General features: G+C 39.3%; 1 protein-coding gene across 9 annotated transcripts in view; it reads left to right on the forward strand.

The window, feature by feature from the left end:
- The window catches only part of LOC5569269 (complexin), an 865,751-nt gene that overhangs the window by 303,965 nt on the left and 541,154 nt on the right, over positions 1–20,632 (forward strand). For all 9 annotated transcript variants that reach the window (XM_021856799.1, XM_021856811.1, XM_021856763.1 and 6 more), the window contains exon 2: positions 16,826–17,240. In XM_021856799.1, the coding sequence (XP_021712491.1) occupies positions 17,186–17,240 (55 nt within the window). In that variant the 5' untranslated portion in view covers positions 16,826–17,185. The remainder of the gene's footprint in view (positions 1–16,825; positions 17,241–20,632) is intronic.

The following is a 20,632-nucleotide window of genomic DNA, read 5'->3' on the forward strand; positions in this document are numbered from 1 at the left end:
AACACTTTTTTAAATGTATTTTGTCAAAATAACAAAAAGTCCGTTTGATATCGTGTTAGGGAGAGTAGACTGTACTTAGATTTGAACCAGTTTTGGATTTCACCCTCGTTTTTTTTAAGATATTCACATTTTACTTGAGCTGAATCTGACTCGAATTAAATTTAAAAAAATCACAAATTGGGTTTACTTTTTATGCTTGAGCTTACAGAAGTAGTTCAATAAGCTTTGAGACCAAACAAGTCGGAGTTATATTTTATAACTACCATAGCAAAAACGATAAAACTTAGGGTGGTCCGAATTAGAACATGGCGGGTCTGAATTGGAACAGGGTTGGTCCAATTCGCACCATCTGGAGCATTTTGTTCAAACATGTCTAGTCATGTCCCGGTAGGAGATATCCCAAAACTCTCTGAGAGAAAAGTGTGCGCGCTGAATCAGGCGTTTACGTAAACATGAAAGTTTTCATGTCATTCATCATACTGAAAAGATATGGCCAAAAAACTGTTACTAGGTCCGAATTGGACCATGTTCCCCTAATAATTATTTTGTTTTTTCGGAATTTTAAAACCGTTTTATTATAAGTTCTCAAAATATTTTTCTATTTAAAGAACCTGTTTTGATTTTGGACACTATTCACCTGGTTATAAAATTATTCCATAATTTCCTGTGGGATCGACACTTTCCATATAATTTGTTGACCGCCATTTGGCATCAATTTGCTTCATCTTTTAACAACAAACGTTTATCAAAATAGATTTTTTAAACTTTTTTGTAATTTGATTCAAATGTACATGTATAAAAAATATTTAAATGATCAAACTATAACTATATTTTCAAACATTCTTATGATCTTATGAATTCTCCCCACACCGCCGCCAATTTCAATAATTTCTGCGCACAGGTCCAATCGCCCAATAGCATCAATAGTGTAACACGAATGTTTTTCTCGTTTAAACAAAAATTGAAATCAAATACGAAGAAAAATATGGCTGTTTTTCGAAGTATGTCTGGAAAAATCGAAGGTTCATAAAAATTGGTTCTTCTAATCGTTGACACCAAATGAAGTGTGCTCAATCTCATTTACCAGATTAAGGTACCGTGGGGTAAGTGGATACAGGAAAATCAATAGTTAGCTTCATTGTTATGTACAGCTAACGTGAATAATGTAACTCAAACTTTTTTCTGTGGATAACAAATAAGGGACTATTATACTTCAAATCGTCATTTATTCCGATTTTTCTGATTGTTATGTATTGAGTATGAGAGACTTAAAAATTTGCGCCAAATGATCCACTTGTCCCACCATGGTGGGGTAAGTGGATCACCATTAAAAAAAATCTGTTCTCGAAACAAATGTAGTGTGATTATGTTTAATAAGAATCATATAGCCCTCGTTTTTGTTATTAGTGCTAGTAATGTTACATTTTAATACTTTAAAATTAAAAAAGTATCTTTATTTAATCAAAATATAATAAAAAGTATGTATATATTAGCTCATAGTAATTTGAACAACAAAAAAAAACCATTGTAAGTAGAAAAAATTGGAGAAAATTCGTCCATTTATACGCATAAGTTATACAGAAGTATTGTAAGATAATTCCTAACGATATTTTCGAAAAACACTCTTGGTTTAAAAATATTAGTTACATTTACTTTCGAATAACAAACTGAAATCGTTCTATTTTATTTATGAATATATGTGTATCATCTGTCTAGAACAATTTATATGGTCAAATAAGGTACGATACTATGCTTTCGATTGGAAAATTAGTATATTTTGCTCTTTTACAACTCAACTTAGATAAACCACGAAAAGTTTCGTGTGAATTTTGAAATTATTATTCTTTTTATATTTTTTATACCAGAAAGGTTAAAAAAAACTTTAAGGTGGATTAATTCAAATTTTTTATGGTCAATTTGACAAATTTAAGCTGGGAATGGAACTAAATAAAGGAAAACAACATTTGCGGATATTAAAGCTTATTAAAATTCTCGTAAGCAGTCTGCCAATAAATGATAATTATTCTTGATCCACTTACCCCACCCCATTAAAAAGTAGGGGTAAGTGTACCATGTCCAATATATTTGTATTTATTTATAAAAATGACATATTTTTCATTGTGATCCATTCAATTAGAACTGAAATGCTCACCATGTGTCGAAAAAAATAATAAAATTCGTTTTTAGACAGATATACAATGGATTTTTGGTTGATGGAAACCAATTTTCAAATTAATTACTTTTTGCAGCTAACAACTTTGCTTGTGTTAGTGTACGTGTAGTACCAGTTTTGCAATAGTATCAGTGTGGGCGTAAAAACATAACCTAAAACGAAGCAATGGTGCAAAAACATTCAACATATTCAAGTATTTATGCTTTATATTGACAAATGATCCACTTCCCCCACTGTACCTTATTTAACATCAGGGAAAATTTACTTTGCTAACCGCATCATCAGTCCATAAAAAAAACAATTTATTACGACAGTAAAATCTCTATGAGCCGATATCTGAAAAGACCATCGACTCATGGAACAGAAATGCTATGAAGAGCTATGTAGAGAATCATCATAGTTACCATAAAATGTTGTTTTAGGTATAATTCCATGAGTCGATATATCGAGTCATGGAACATCGACTCATGCAGATTTCACTGTAAAATGGGGCCAAATACAGTCGACTCTCTACATCTCGATGTTCTACATCTTGATATCTCTGATGTGGATGATTGCTTGGGTCCCTTCGTTTTGCATATATTTTCACTTTCCATATCTCGATATCCTGCTTATCGCGATATCTCCCTATCTCGATGCGATTTTCGCTCCCGATTTTATCTCCGTATGTCGATATGCCCATTATCAAAGCCAACTAGACTGGATATTAGGGATTCAAAACAATTTGCGAAGACAAAATGACGTCTGTTTGTTTTTGATTTTCCTGGTAACGAAGTGATTTTCAATCTAGTATTCTATAAAAAAAAAGTTCTATGTCTCGATCTCTCCCTATCTCGATGGTCCCTTCGATATCGAGATGTGGAGAGACGACTGTCGTCTGATTCGTTCACTGGGACCTATTCAAATGTAGTCCATTGTATTCCTTAGATAATTTTACGTCAGAAATTATGTTTTCTTACTACCGCAATCAGTTTAAAATCTATAAAAAAATAGTAGGGCGAAATGGGGCAAAAGGAAAGGTGCCGTTGCAGTCAATGGCACCGAATAAAGTGTTTTCATCCCATTAGTCAGATTATTCTGCACTATTTGGTTAGCCGCAATCAGATTCAATTGCTCTCTATTCCATGAAATAAGTATTTGTTAGGCCAAAACGGAAATTTTCACACGAGTTCGGTGAATGAAATTAACACTTCTTGGTTCCTTGACGCTTCTTACATGGAATATGAAGATTCTTAAGAGCCGCCGCGCTGAACAGATGCCGTTTGAGTCAGTTTTTCTCACTATGCGTTGTAAGGAACTTCTAACATAACAGAAAATATATGTATCCTGAATCTTTGACTCCTCAAAAATCAAAAATCCTCGTGAAATTTAAACTAAATTATATCTCAAATGAAAATTAAAGTTCTATTCTGCATGTATGGTGGATTATATCACAAAAAAGTTTGATAAATCATACTTTAAATTAGATGCAAACATCAATGAAAACAGTATTATAAAAAACTTTGGTGACCTGCAGCTAAGCATTGTGACGTGCTAGAATATTTCTGAGAACAGCATCTGATTTAGCTAACCCAAATCTACTAGAGCCAATAAGTTTGATCCTTGAGGCACGCAAAAATGACATTTTTGCAATTCCGTTGCAAATCAATCAACTTTTCATTGAGAAGTTGATCAACATAACGGCCTACTTTTCCTACCAAAAGAAACAGTGCTGAAAAGTGCTACTTTTCAGCACTCTTTTCGGTGCTGAAAAGTAGCACTTTTCAGTACTGTTTTCGTCAACCGAATAACCCAGTGTCCCAGTCTCTTCATGCCATGCTTATTCTGGGCAGCGTGTGAGTCGAAACGAGTCGTTCTCACCTCGAGTTTATTCTACATCTGGCGTGAGGTGAGGATTGTCGGTGTCCTACAGCGAGGAGAAAATTCTCGACTCGAGACTGTCCATTTGGTTTACACGGCTAGTCACTTCACTAAAGTCTACATCCGTTGTGCGATCAGTTTCCGATATAGCTTGGCGATTCCTCTAATAGGAACGATCTGCATGAAACCCATGGGAGCGAGAAAATTTGTGACATTCATGGGTACTACTGTCACAGCCTACGTGATTGAAAAATACTGAATTGAAACTACTCATGGCTGTATACATATGTGGGTTCTCTTGAAATGTTTGCTTGTGCTTTTAGAGTTCATCCAGTTGAAACGGCATTTTTCGAAATAGCAAAAAATGTTGTATGCAACTCGTTGCAAAACTCGATTTTTTCAGCACTCGTTGTATTTATCCTACTCGGCGAGCCTCGTTGGATAAATGTACAACTCGTGCTGAAAAAATCATCATTTTGCAACTTGTTGCATAAATAACTATTTTGCTATAAGGGTATGCGAAATACCGAATGATTCCGTCAAATACGCTTCGAAACGAAATTCCGCGGAATTCCACGGAACTCGCACAGGCGAAATTTGTATTTTGCTATTTCGTTTCGTTTCGCCAAATTGTTAAAATATTTCCACGGAAAATTGAAAACAAACGGAATAAAACGGAATTTCGCGAAATTCGAGTTTAATTTCGAACAAAAAAAAGGCAAAGCGTTCGCTTCTACTCCTAGCTATAAGTCAAAAATGGGTCCATACTCCATATTATGGATCAAATCGACTCATATCATGGATCAGAACACTATAACAGCAAATTATCTGCGAGGCAAACGAATGGTATGCTAGTGAAAGCTTTGGCGTTTCTTTAGGAATCGTCTTATCTTAGATTCATAACTGTGATATGGGTTTCAAAGCCCCACAGATATGAATCAACGCTTCTAGGCATATGTATGACATTTTATTTCCTACGAATGGAACAAATGTGTTTAAGCATGTTTTTGTTGATTGCGATGCTGTATAGATTTATGGTTTGCGTAGATAAAATGGGTTCTGCGTAATTGCTACTCTATTTGATGAGATATTCTCCGTTTAATCCAACTTTGATCCATATCCGTGAGCTATCCATAACTGTGGGATGACTGTAGTATTGACTTGTCCGCAGGATAATATGATAAACTGCACTGCCATTGTAAAGCTTCCAAAAACGCCCATTTGCCCTAAATTCATCGCGGCGAATAGCCCATATTATATTTTAACTATTAAAGTTCTTCTTTTCGTGAGTTGTCCGGAATTTGAAACAAGGTGTCCGTAAAGTGAAGCAAAAGTGAGGTTGTGTCCGGAATAAGAATCATGGAAAGATCATTAATTTCTATTTATTTTAGGCAATTCAAGCTTTGGAATCCGAATCTTTGCCCACCGTTCGGAAGTTGAGTGTTTCAAAAGTCTGATAACGCACAGGTATCATACAATATGTTTCAATGTATATGCTTTTCAATCGGTTATACTTCACAGGGGCCTTAAGTGTCCGTAATATGAATCAAAACGCTAATTTTGGGCTCCTCTCAATATTTTTGAGATTGTTTTAAATGTTTGTAACTGCTTTTCGACCCAATTCTTAGTTGTAACATTTAAATTAAACCCATTCATTGCCTTGTGTGAATGTCAAATATGTTGAAATGAAACCTTATAAAGTTATTCCCAGGTAACCATAAGCCGTATATTGGTTATTTAACGGCTTATTGGCATTATATCAGCCGTAAATCAACTTTTTGGCCCAATATAGGCTTATTGGTTACCTGGGTTAAGAAGATTTCAAACAAACAGAAAGGAGTCTTACCAAAACATGTAAGGATTCCGCTGAGCAACACTAAGGTTTCCATATGGTAGAGGATTATAAAAAGACATTTTTTATGCCCATTGTCAAATTTCCAGCTTTTGACAAGAAAAAAAAACTTAAACGTGTATTCCGCGAAACAAATTCAAAAATTTCGTTTCGTTTCGATGAATTCCGTGAGATATTTGATTTCGTATCGAGTTACTCGAAACATTTTTAAATATCGTTTCGTTTCGTCATTATCAGCGCAAGAGATTCCGCGTATCGTTTCGTTTCGTATCGACATGGAAAAAATCCATATCGCATACCCTTATTTTGCTACGCTGACATGAAAAATGTAGCCTGGATAGCTAGATATTTACATGTGTTATGGCTACGCGTTATAGCATTCCGGAATATTTTCGGCTACAGATGACCAATTTTGAAAATTCTTACAGATTCTGAAAGCAGAAGAGTTATTTTAGATTTTGTGAGATAAATGTGCAATAATTTAAAAAAAAAAACAATAAAGTTAATCGGATTTAACTAATTTGTTAAGGAAAAAAATATACCGGTTGATGGATTAAACGTCAAGGAAAATTTCTTGGGAATTGTAGAATTCTGGAGTCTCTCATATTCCTATGTTAATGGTTAGGTGATGCAAAGCGAAAATTTTCGTTCTCAGCAAGGAAAACACGACGAATGGTGTTGTCTCACCATCCGACAGCTCTCGATAGACAATAGCTTGTCGGCGTCCAAATTAGCACATATTCCATCACCTACCTCACCATCGATTTCAGCATTTCAGACCGACGTTGTCGTCGAATGGCTTCACGCAAACCCCCCTAGCTCTGTTTAGCTCTGCTGAAAGATAAGGATTGGTCCGGGTGACAATTGAGATGCAACGCTTCGGCTGACATGCCAAGTTACTGTGCAGTAACACTTCCCGAAAACCCCTATACCAGACCCCGGTTGGTATCCTAGATGGGGCATTGCGTTGTCCATCGTTCTCTTTTCAGCAGAAGTGTAGCATTACACTGCAACCAGATTCCTCGAAATGGGTACAATTTATCAAGCAAAGCTCCCTGCAGTTGCAGTCAGCGCTTTGTGACTTTCTGGGTTTTAGCGAGAACAAGAGAATCAGCCATCAGTTGAAATATCGCCCGGAGGTTCGTTGGACATCGCACGGTTTTCGTTCGTCGCAGAAATAGCAGCTGCAAATCGGGGCGAAGCTCCTCCGTGTCGTTTGACAAAGCGTTTTCGTTTTTTGAACTGCTGGTCGTCCAAACCAGAGGTTGGTGTTCCTTTTGGTTGCGTTGGGGAGATAGTTTACATTTTACAACATTATTTATCTTGTTTGCTTGTCCGGTTCAGGTGGTTGATAGTATCCTGTTCAGTCCATGTTATTATTTCCATGTTCATGTTTCGATTTATCAAAGAACTTTTAAGGGGATGGGGTGAACTGTTTTTATCACCTTTTGCGAATTTTCAAAACGTGATATTCTTAAACTTCGTAGATCTTTTTAAGCTATCTCAATCCATACGTAAATATGTACTTCCATGTGCACAAAACTTTGAATTTTATAGCCTGATATCCTTGATTGGTATATTATTTTAAATAAAAAGTAAGGTGTATAGTGTCCTTGTCATCACCACGTATCGATCATGTTGATGTTTACCAGTAAATCATCACTTTTCTGACGCAGGTATCTGTCACGTACCGGAAAGTTCTTGTTTCAACCAAACGAAGAGTAACGGCCATTTCAGTTGCAGCTGCCATTGCCACCGTAGTTTTGTAACAAAGTTCCCGTTCCACTGCCAACATTGTTAGAGATCGGTTTTCGTTCGTTCGAGAAAGCTATCCAAAGTTCTTGACTCTCGCTCGACAGCTCTGAAAAACTACAAATTATTTCAATGTTTGCTTTTTCAACCATGTGTCTGTGTGACCTATTTATACGTAGGTTCCGTCTACTCCACAAGTCGAGGCCGTTTGTTATGTTACGTAATTTCGAGGAAATTTCACCTCTTTCCCCTGGTAGCTGTAGTCTCTTTCAGCCCCAACAAATAAATGTGCAATCATAAATTATTTTAATCTGTGAGGGCTGGTAGGAGCCCTTGCTAAACAACCAGCAATTCCCTGGTGTCATGAATACATGCATGTTTCAGGATGCATAGAAAATAGTGCACATTCAGCAGCCGATCCCTGGTAACGAGCGAAACTAGTCATAATTTAGAGGTTTCTCCCGATTCAAGAGTTGTGCCGCAGTTGTAGAACAATTTATGCGGCAACCAACAACGATTGCACGGGGGAAACTCGGCACCGCCACCGCTTACAAATCGACATTAGGGTGACCCATAATGATCAAACTACTAAAATCTCAAGCTACAAAATGTTCATTTGGATTCTAGCTATTGTAAAAGTTTGACCGAGATTCGTTTCTTAGAGGGATAATCGAGTTTGAAATTTGTATGGGGGTCATGCACAAATTACGTCACGCTCCAAGGGGGGGAGGGGGTCAAGCCAAGTGTGACAAGCCTTACCTAAATTTCGGTAAGCTCATACAAAAAACGTGACAAAGGGGAGGGGGGGGGGGGTGTTGTTTTCAAAAAAGTTGAAATTTAGCGTGACATAATTTGTGTACCATCCCATGGAGTAAACCTACTAAAAACTGTTCCATATAATTTTTGGACATGAGATACCAACTAATTTAATCTAACACATATGACAATTTATTTAGTTATGATCATGTTTTCTATCAACGGTTGTTATAAATTAAATGCAGGGTGATATAAAATAAAACTAAAATTTGAAGCATTTCGAAATTGTTACAAACAGTACTTTGAATAAAAATGAAATGGGGTTAAAACTAAAATATATATATAAAAAATATTTATCATGATTTAGTATTTTTTTAGTGTTTGTAGTCTTGACATTTTCCCGCTCTGTGCTCTTGTACTCTGCGCGGTCCGCCAGTGGTTTGCTCTTGCATGTTGAGCAGTCTGCTCTTTCATCTTCCTCCGCTTCTCTGTCTTCTTCCAACATTCATCCTCTTCTTCCCTGTTGGCTTCCTTCTCCTTCTGACTTCTCCCATCGTCGGAGGCTGTCACCAGTACCGGTTGGGAAGACGTCTGCGCTGATGGAGCCCAACTACCGCCAGCTTCTTTTTTTGTCAGGCTATCTCGAGTGCCGAGGTCGGTCAAACGATTCGGATTGAGGGTTGACTACCGGTTTATGAGCGTCCTGACAGTCGAGGGCCTCTCGATGAGCTGCTCTTCCCACCAGTTTCTCTGCAAGATAGACGTTATCTCCACCACCATATTGTTCGCCAGATTTCAGAGGTTAGGATCACTTACCATTTTGTCTACCATTCTTTCTGCATTCAAGTCCTGTCCAAAAGCATTAGCCATGTTTCGACGTTTCCTCTCTCTCATTACACACGGGACAGAACGGTGACAACACGTGGCCGAACCGATGCTAGTACTGTTTGAAGCAACCGTGACCTGACAGGAACTGTGTCAGGTAGAAGTTCACTTCTCCATGCTCCCTGTTCACTCAGGTCGGGATAAGTCTGTGGGTCCACCTACCTTTCTCAGAAGCATCCTTTTCTTGCTGGCACTGGACCAGCCAGACTATGCTCGCCAATTCCCTCACATGGCTAGTGCCTCTCCGCTGATAGCACTCGATGTCTTCTCTCAAGATGACGCAAATTGGAATCATCTTGGTAATCACACATACTGCCTCCATCGATATTGTTCTGTATACGCTTGCTACTTCTATGGCCATGAGCCGGAACGTGCTGTTCAGCTTGTCCCGATTGCGCTTGGTTTTCAATGCTGCACCGCAGACCTACAATTCCGTATCTCAGTATCGACGATGATACGCTGGCCAGAAGACGCCTTCTACTGCTTCTCGAACCATGAGCGTTCGGCATGATCCTTGTAAGTGTGTTGGTCACTTTTGCCGCCTTCTGACATGCATAGCCGGCTGTTGAATTTTAGCCGATCATATATCATCTCGCTCAGGTATCTGAGTGACCGCTGTGATGCTATGACATGTCCCCCGACGGAAATCTCAGCGTGTTGAACTGCTTGGCGATTGCTAAGTACTTAGTAGAACCTCCGTTTAGTGGTGGGTTATCCTCAGCATGCCTCCATTCATCCAGTTCTCGACCATGCCGCTTGCCTCCGTGCAAGCACTTCCACTTCCTCCAGCGTTTCGCCTAATACTGTTAGGTTTGATGCCTATGGTAAACCCAATGATATGACCCCGTCGTACAGCCCATTCCACAGCGTCGGACCCAGTATGGACCCTTGCGGAACTCATGCCATTAATCCTAACTCTTTTCGGCCGGCGTCGGCTGCATACACTAAAACCCGATTCTCGAAGTAGCTCTGCAGAATCCAGCGCAGTTAGTCAGGATCCCGCATTCTATGCAGCGCTGTGGAGATGGCCTCCCAACTGGCACTATTCAACGCGTTCTTAATGTCTATTGTAACAATGGCGCAGCACAATTTCCTTTTCGTTTTTGCTTCGATGCTTTCTCGGCCCTCTCTAGGACCGTCCGAATTGCGTTTATTGTCGACTTTCCCTTCCGAATTCCGATCAGCCTTTCTGATAATCCGTGCTCGATCTCCGTACATATAGCCACCCTGTTTAGGATGACCCTTCCCAAGAGTTTGCCCAGTGTATCCAGCAAGCATATAGACCTGTAGGATGATGGATCACCGGGTGGTTTTCCTGGCTTTAGTGACAGCACCAGCTTCTGTATCTTATATATATCTGGAAGGTGACGTTCGTCCAGGCATCACCTTTCGGAACATTTCCGGGAACGCTAGGATCGCCGCTTTAAGTTTCACATTCGGTATTCCATCAAGTCCGGGGGCCTTTCTCACCTACAATGCGAGAGCAGCCAGCTACAAGCTCGTCATTGGAGACCCAACGATCTTCGGCGTTTGCTCCTTGCTCGTCGAAAGACGGTGTCAGATCATGCATTGGGAAGAGACCCTCGACATTAACCCTCAGCTTTTCAGCACACGTTTCAACCGGCATTGAAAGATCCAGCATCAGCTGTTCGGCACAGCTCCTTGCAACACTCAGACTTGCTCAGCATTATCTCGCGTTTGAAAGCAGCTATGGCAGCTTGGAATACAACCTTTCGCTCCTCTTTGACTTCTACGTTCCTTGCTCTCTGGTTACGCTCTGGCTTTAAGGCAAGCAGCGCGGAGGGCCTTGAGTTCCTCGTTCCACTAGTACGAGGGAAATCGATCATTGCGGGGCTCCCGTTTTCGTGGCATCGTTGTATCACATGCCACTCCCATTGCTGTTGTCAGCCCTACCGCATCCAAGTTCAGGGCATCGCTGTGGGTGCGAAATGCCTCAACGAAGAGATCTTTGCCGAAAGCCTTCGTGTTCCACTGCCGGTCGCCAATTGGGTTCCTCTTCACTGCGGCAGTGTTCCGCTGGCCAATCCTGTAGCGTATCGCCTGGTGATCGCTATGTATGTACTTTTCGCTTACTATCCAGTTCATGTTGCCCGCCATCGGCTACAAAATGTTAGGTCGATAATCGACCCCCATCCGTCTTTCCGAAATGTGTTAATGGTGCCTTCGTAGCACAATCGAACGTCTAGCTTTGCTAGAGCCTTTATTAGGTTGTAACCTCTGGCATTGTTTACCCTGCAGTCACCTCCAATCAGCACTGTTTTTCGACCAACTAGCTCGTCAGTCAACTCCTCCAATATCCGAATAAATTCTTCGAGCGTCCATCTTAGAGGCACGTAGCAGCTGCAAAAGTAATTCCCGGAAACCTACCCGTCACTCGTATCGCCGCTGCGCCTAAGCTATCCGCCACTCAATTGGCATTATTGAGTGGTACTCGATACGGTTCAGCTTAATATCGTAACGTTGCACTTAGTTTCCGTTCTCGGCTGCCACAACAGCTGCTGTGCGGTGTCACTGTGATTTAGGTTGATCTGCGTTACCTCCGTTACTGTTGGGCTACGATCGTCATTTGGTACGCACGGCAATTGAAGCTACCCGTCGAATGGGTGTTTCCTTCTTCCTTCAGGTGAGCAGAGCAAGCACCTTTTCCCAAAGTGACCAATTTCTCCACATTTCAAGCACAGGTCAGTTCGGTCCGGACCTTTACAGTTTGCCGCCAGGTGTCCGAAGTCCATGCACTTGAAGCATCGCATCGGTGGCCTATCTGCTCGTGTGACAAATCTCAGTGGGCATATCAACCAGCCAATTTTCATCTTGCCTTTCTCCACCAGTTTGTTCGCCATGTCAACTGGTAGCCAACTCGTCGCTGACATGTGCCGTCATACGACTCCCTCAGATGGATTGCCATTGCCTCCTCTCCAAAGCTGCATTGTTCACGCAGCTCCTCAATCACCTCGTCCACGGTTGTTTTCTCGTCCAGATATCTGCACTCAACAACTGCTTCCTGGGTAAGTGATTTTACGCCCGCCTTGTTCGCCTAAGATTTCGCAACTATCTCCTGATAGGCCAAGCTCTTGATCGCTGGGTCGCTCCTCAGCTCAAACAGCATCTCCCCTTTCTGGGTGCGCCGTGTAATAACAACATTTTCTGCGAGGTTCTTCATGTTCGGATCGTCCTTAACTTTTCGAAGGATATCTGCGTACGTTGGTCGTTTGCCTTAACAAGTATGGCATCACGCTGAGGGCATCTCTTCGCTCTCTTCGTCCCGTCCTTTTTCATCTCCACCTTCTCTTTCTGTTTCTTTTTTAGATTTGGCGTTGATGACGGTTTGCCATCCCTTTCTTTTCCGGCACATCTTTTCCTTGCCCGTTGTGCTGCTTTTTTGGGACTTTCACTTCTCCTGGTGACTCTCTGTCTCATTTCTTCGTAGATTTGTGACCTCGTACCTTCGGGCTCCTAAGCTTGACAGACGCTGCTTGCTCCGTAATCCTTTTCTGTGTTTCTTCAGCAAGCTCTATTTACTCTCATCTTCAGCGCTTTCTGCTCGTTGACAGAGGATTTGGTGCTCGTCAGCATGTTCTTGACCGCGGTATGCATATTGTGCCGCTCCTTGACAAACTGCATGAGTATATCGACCTTATTCTTCACCTCCGTCAACCTCTAGTTTTTAGGTTGTTGCCCTCCTTGGGCAGCGTTGTTGCTCGATTTAGGTGTACACCCTTGACCCTGAACCCCTTATTTTCCTAGTTTGCAGACAATGAACTATAGAAGACTAGAAGATTATAACACTAGAAGACTGGAAGACTAGAAGACTTGAAGACTAGAAGACTAGAAGACTAGAAGACTAGAAGACTAGAAGACTAGAAGACTAGAAGACTAGAAGACTAAAAGACTAGTAGACTAGAAGACTAGAAGACTAGAAGACTAGAAGGCTAGAAGGCTAGAAGACTAGAAGACTTGACTATAAGGCTAGAAGACGAGAAAACCAGCAGACTAGAAAACTAGAAGACTAGAAGACTAAAGACAGAAGACAAGAAGACAAGAAGCAAGAAGACAAGAAGAAGACAAGAAGACAAGAAGACAAGAAGACAAGAAGACAAGAAGACAAGAAGACAAGAAGACAAGAAGACAAGAAGACAAGAAGACAAGAAGACAAGAAGACAAGAAGACAAGAAGACAAGAAGACAAGAAGACAAGAAGACAAGAAGACAAGAAGACAAGAAGACAAGAAGACAAGAAGACAAGAAGACAAGAAGACAAGAAGACAAGAAGACAAGAAGACAAGAAGACAAGAAGACAAGAAGACAAGAAGACAAGAAGACAAGAAGACAAGAAGACAAGAAGACAAGAAGACAAGAAGACAAGAAGACAAGAAGACAAGAAGACAAGAAGACAAGAAGACAAGAAGACAAGAAGACAAGAAGACAAGAAGACAAGAAGACAAGAAGACAAGAAGACAAGAAGACAAGAAGACAAGAAGACAAGAAGACAAGAAGACAAGAAGACAAGAAGACAAGAAGACAAGAAGACAAGAAGACAAGAAGACAAGAAGACAAGAAGACAAGAAGACAAGAAGACAAGAAGACAAGAAGACAAGAGACAAGAAGACAAGAAGACAAGAAGACAAGAAGACAAGAAGACAAGAAGACAAGAAGACAAGAAGACAAGAAGACAAGAAGACAAGAAGACAAGAAGACAAGAAGACAAGAAGACAAGAAGACAAGAAGACAAGAAGACAAGAAGACAAGAAGACAAGAAGGACAAGAAGACAAGAAGACAAGAAGACAAGAAGACAAGAAGACAAGAAGACAAGAAGACAAGAAGACAAGAAGACAAGAAGACAAGAAGACAAGAAGACAAGAAGACAAGAAGACAAGAAGACAAGAAGACAAGAAGACAAGAAGGACAAGAAGACAAGAAGACAAGAAGACAAGAAGACAAGAAGACAAGAAGACAAGAAGACAAGAAGACAAGAAGAAGAAGACAAGAAGACAAGAAGACAAGAAGACAAGAAGACAAGAAGACAAGAAGACAAGAAGACAAGAAGACAAGAAGACAAGAAGACAAGAAGACAAGAAGACAAGAAGACAAGAAGACAAGAAGACAAGAAGACAAGAAGACAAGAAGACAAGAAGACAAGAAGACAAGAAGACAAGAAGACAAGAAAAGAAGACAAGAAGACAAGAAGACAGGAAGACTAGAAGACTAGAAGACTGTAAGACTAGAAGACTTGCAGACTAGAAGGCTAGAAGACGAGAAGACTATAAAACTTGAAGACTAGAAGACTATAAAACTATTAGACTAGAAGACTTGAAGACTAGAAGGCTAGAAGACGAAAAGACCAGAAGAAGACTAGATGACTAGAAGACTAGAAGTCTATAAGACTAGAAGACTTGAAGGCTAGAAGACTAGAAGATTGAAAGACTTCAAGACTAGAAAACTAGCAGACAAGAAGGCTAGAAGACGAAAAGACCAGAAAAAGACTAGAAGACTAGAAAACTAGAAGACTAGAAGACTAGAAGACAAGAAGACTATAAGACTAGAAGACAAGAAGACTATAAGACTAGAAGTCTTGAAGGCTAGAAACTAGAAGACTTGAAGACTGGAACAATAAAAGACTAGAAGACTAGAAGACATGAATACTAGAACAATAGAAGACTAGAAACTAGAAGACTAGAAGACTAGAAGACTAGATTGCTAGAAGACTCGAAACTAGAAGATTAGAAGACTAGAAGACTAGAAGACTAGAAGACTAGAAGACTAGAAGACTAGAAGACTAGAAGACTAGAAGACTAGAAGACTAGAAGACTAGAAGACTAGAAGACTAGAAGACTAGAAGACTAGTAGACTGGATGGCTAAAAGACTAGACAAGTAGAAGACTAGAAGACTAGAAGACTAGAAGACTAGAAGACTAGAAGACAAGAAGACAAGAAGACTAGAAGACTAGAAACTAGAAGACTAGAAGACTAGAAGACTAGAAGACTAGAAGACTAGAAGACTAGTAGACTAGAAGACTAGAAGACTAGTAGACTAGAAGACTAGAAGACTTGAAGACTAGGACAATAGAAGACTAGAAGACTAGAAGACTTGAAGACTAGAACATTAGAAGACTAGAAGACTAGAAGACTAGAAGACTAAAAGACTAAAAAACTAGAAGACTAGAAACTAGAAGACTAGAACACTAGAAGACTAGAACAATAGAAGACTGAAGTTTTTCATATAAAAATGGGCCACCTTACTCGACATGCTTCCGTCAACGTGGCCCATGGTCGCCGCTACTGCTGTTAGGTTGCCACTGACTGACCTGTATGTGGATGCTGTAAAGTTTAATTGAATTTTAAATTTATCCAACCACATACTGGCAACCACAGCTTACAACATTTTGCAGTAGTCAGTCAGTCGGTCAGTGAAGCAACGATGAACGCAGACAAGTTCGACGATGGACGGTAACACCGAGCGACTGGGCCAACCAGAATGACGGAACTGATGGGCTTAAATGGAATTTATGAGAGCTTTTTCGATTATCATGATTATTCGATTAGCGAATTCGTGCACGCGAGCGAGAGAACAGTGTTTGAATACTGTTGTATTTTAGCTTAAAGATTGCTTCAGCAACATTATACTCATCAAGTGCTATGTGAAGCAGACACCTAAACAGAAAAAAAATAAATGGTTGCAAAAAGACTATTGCCATGTTTAAAGCTTTACATATTTAGGATAAGTTAGGTTTAGTTATTTGAAAGCTTTTTTTTCTTATAAGTAGGTGAAATCAACTCACCTGTAAAAATTCTGAACTGCTATGGCAAATGAAATGTAATAAGTTGTTAACAAAATGTTGAAAAATGCCAATTTAGTTTTACCAAATTAGGATGATAGTGTTGTCGAACACAAAACACCTAGATACAAGAAATGATTGTAATGTCTAAAATAATACTAATAAGGAAATTAAAAAAAAAAACAATTGTTGGGGATGGTGCACTCACAGTTGTCACGCTTTTTGTATAAGTCCTCTAAAAAATTTATATGGCTTGTCACGCTATGCCTGACCCCCTTCCCCCCTTGGAGCGTGACCTAATTTGTGTACGACCCCTTATTCATGATTTCCACAGTTCTCAATAAAGAAAAATTTATAAAAATATTCATTTTATTAAGAATTTGCTAGTAACATTTTAATTATTTGTAAATCAATATTCTTATTAAATTTTTCACGTCTTCTCCTCTTTCTGCCTTTTTTCAGATATATCAAAACAACTGCAGTTGCAATCCGTCGACCAGAAGAAGAAAACAATTTCCGGAGCTATAACAAAAGACAACAAACTTTGTGATATCTTGTCGACAAATATTGTATCTGGGCTTAGAAAATAGGAACTAACGATCACCAGCAGCACCACCAACTCATTTCTTGCGACTTTTTCGCTAGTTTATCCCCAAAAGACGTTTAGTTCTTTCAATAAAATTCAATACTCCCTGCGAACCAATTTCTTTCCAACTTCATCATGTTCTTTTCTCTGTTTCGTCTTTTTTACAGTGAACAGGAAATACAGAAACTGCTGTGTTCATAAATTTTAGGAACTTTTTCCCCCTGCTACGTGTGTCGTCACTTTCTGTCGCACTCTTTCTCTTTCGATCTTTATCCTGTGCTTTCCTATCAGCTTAACCCGTGAACCTCAGTTCTTCTCGGTACCCGTTCAAGAAAAAAATCACATATTTTAAGCTCATTCAATATTTGTGACCGTGACGGACCGCTGGTTGCGGGCTAGAATCCAGAAGCAGTGAGTGACCTGTGGTGTGTTGTGAAAACTATTAGTTTCTTTTGAAACAGCAGTGTGTTAAGGTTTTGAGTTGCACCTGAAACAACAACAACAAAAACAACAGCGACCGACACAAGATGGCGGCTTTCATTGCTAAGCAAATGGTTGGCAGTCAGCTGAACGCTGTCAAAGGTGAGTAAATATTGTTGATAATATGAAACAAAAACCAATAATTATTTAAAGCATCATCAATCAACCGTCCAATAGATTATTTGAAATTAATTGCTTGAGATATTTGAAATCAATTTCTCTAATGGAGTTGAAGCTCTTCTGTTTAAATCTATCGTATTCGTATAATCTGACCTCAAATAGTGGAACTCTTTATTTCCTCATCGTCCTGGCGGGCATAACGAATGATCTTTCGGAAGGCAGACTCAGACGAACATAATCAATCAAATCTAGAGTCTTACGGCTGTCTTTGGTTATGCAAGAACTTCGTTCAGTAAAGGATTTGGGCTCAACAAACGTAATCAAAAATTTCATGGTTGTATTTGTCTACCCAAGTAACTAGTAAGCACGATATTGCGGCCCGACGTTATATTTGCATAAAATTTAATCATTTGATACCTATCAGGTTTATTAACGCACACCATTAGACCTTTTTTAAAAGCGCACATCACAAGAGTAAACTGATGCACTGATTTTCTCACCAATCATTTTCCCATTATCAATATAATCTTTAAGAAAACCCAATCAATCAAAAAGCTGGCAATATTCACCACCATTTTGATGATTCACAAATACACCTCGTTCTTTCATCGTTAACCGAAGGTCAATTTAATAATGGAGGATTGAAATTCTTCCCGTTTTCCCGAACGAAACAAAGCCCAAACAGCGGTATGGCGTTCCGAGCATCCTTCCCTCTGTCCGTCAAGACACATTCAATGCGGCAGGAAATTCTTTCAGGCCATTCTTCGGGCGTCATTCCATCGGCAATTTATCCCTGGTGGAGCTGAGGCAATGGGGTAGACAAATGATGGTTGCCAATTGCGGAGGCAGGGGAAAATATTTCCCATTAATCATGAAATGACGATCATTAGTGATGAATTATTTATTAACGTGGTCCGATCATTAACGATGATTTATTCCGGATTCATATTGGATTCTGCACGACGATGTGGAGTGGGAAAACGTAGTGTATTGCTATCGAAGAATGATAAACAGCAAAACGAGGTCCTTGTTTTATGACTTATCGTACCTGGCCAACGTTATACGAGTGCACAAATGACAATTTGAGCAAAGTCGCCAGTTATTAACCGTGAAAGTGAACTGAGAACATTGATGTGAAAAGCAGGGTCTGCTCTTTTGAACTTATATATTTTGCCAAGAACAAACAGCAGAATAAAAAAAGTTTGAAGATTGGTAATTGAAGCAATTCGTTAATCTAATATGGCGACCATGAGATTGTTATGATATTTTTTTTGCTTTTTTATATCAAAGTTTTTTTTCCATCGGAGAGCCGAAGCGTTGCTCATGTGTCTAGTACAGAAGCGTTGAGCTTCAATCGATCTTGTTTCTATCGCCAATCTTTTAAATACAGTCAGGCTTCCTATTAGACACATGGTTGGGGCGTTTTAGGAGACCCAATGCTTGATGAGATGCTGATGAGATGCCCAATGCTTGGCCATCTCATCAATTTGGGGGTGATGTATGTCTCACCGAAGACACTGTACATTTAATTAGTGTGGATCGGGAGATAATAAAAAAAAATAAGCTTCACACTCACTAGCGCCGCTTGGTGGTAAAAATTTGAGTGTCTCAAGAATCAAATCATGTGTCTCTAATAGATTTGGGGTTGCTGAATCTGAAGCCGTTCTCAGAAATGTTCCACGTCACTGTTTTGAGCTACATACAGGTCGCCCAGATAGCCGTAGCGGTAAACGCGCAGCTATTCAGCATGACCAAGCTGAGGGTCGTGGGTTCGACCGGTGGGATTGGTCGAGGATCTTTTCGGGTTGGAAATTTTCTCGACTTCCCAGGGCATAGAGTATCTTCGTACCTGCCACACGATATACACATGCAAAAATGGTCATTGGCATAGTAAGCTCTCAGTTAATAACTGTGGAAGTGCTCATAAGAACACTAAGCTGAGAAGCAGGCTCTGTCCCAGTGGGGACGTAACGCCAGAAAGAAGAAGAAGAAGAAGAAGGCAGGTTGCCAAAGTTGTATAAAACACTGGTTTCATGCTTACATCAAATTTAAAACATTTAAACTTCCATTTATGCTATATAGTGAGGATATTTGTATTTGTATTTGTATTTGTATTTTTCGTAAATTCTTAAGTTGATAAAATAAGTTTATAATTAAAATATTTCCAAAATATTTCCTGTATTGAATCAGTATTATAACCACTTTCAAAAATATTATCATCAATGATGTCAGTTAAACAAGCGCAAAGTAATGTTATCTCGAATTTGTATGAGAATATACTGGACACGGTGTAATTTGGCTAGCCCATTACATGCTTTGATCCTTAATATTTGATTATTATGAAACATATTCAGGGTTCCGTGGCGGTGTTATTAGTGCTATCCAGCATTTAATCGCATCGAGTCAAAGGGTGTGGGTTCGATTCCCTCTTCGATCAGAAAAACTTTTTTTCAGGAAAATTTTTCAACTGTGCCACTGGTTGTTCCATGCCAGTCTGTAGTCAAGTGTCGTGCTTTCTTCAATGGTTCACTGCCATTGATGTATTTATACAATAGAATATGAATAAGTGATAACTGAACTGAATGTAAAAAAAATGCAACCTAATATCATTTAGCAGAAAAAGAACAACACCACGCATTTCAATTTCATTAGGAAATCAAAATGTGGAAAAATGTGAAAGAGTAAGGGACTTAGGTGTAATCTTAGACTCTAAGCTTTCTTTCGTAGACCACTACAATACAATAATTCACAGGGCTAATAACATGCTAGGGTTCATAAAACGCTTCTGCTACAACTTTCATGACCCATACACAATTAAAACTCTATATATTGCATATGTAAGATCAATCATGGAATACTGCAGCATTGTATGGTCTCCTTTCTCAATTTCTACTATATGCTCTTCGTAAATTAGGTTGGACATCATTTCCACTTTCACCCTACAAAGCACGCTGCATGCTTATTGACATACAAACGTTGAAAGAGCGGCGTGAAATCGCAAGAGTTTCATTTGTAAATGATATCGTTTCGCAACGTATCGATTCTACAGAAATCTTATCAAAATTAAATTTCTACGCTCCTTCTAGGCAACTACGAAATCGTAACTTATTCTTGACAAATCATCATCGAACAAATTATGCCAAAAACGGGCCCCTAAATCAAATGATGGCCGTTTACAATCAACATTGCGAAACTATTCACTTTACCATGTCTCGGCAAAACCTAAAAACATACTTCAAATCCATTAGAAATCGCAACACATAACATAAAACAAAATGAAATTAACATTACTTACACTACACTTTCTTTTTCAATATTTTTTATAAATTTCATAATTTTAGTATTAAGAAATAAAACAAAAATATGTATATGTA

The sequence above is a fragment of the Aedes aegypti genome, chromosome 1, assembly GCF_002204515.2.
Source record: "Aedes aegypti strain LVP_AGWG chromosome 1, AaegL5.0 Primary Assembly, whole genome shotgun sequence".
In the NCBI taxonomy this organism is placed as follows: domain Eukaryota; kingdom Metazoa; phylum Arthropoda; class Insecta; order Diptera; family Culicidae; genus Aedes; species Aedes aegypti.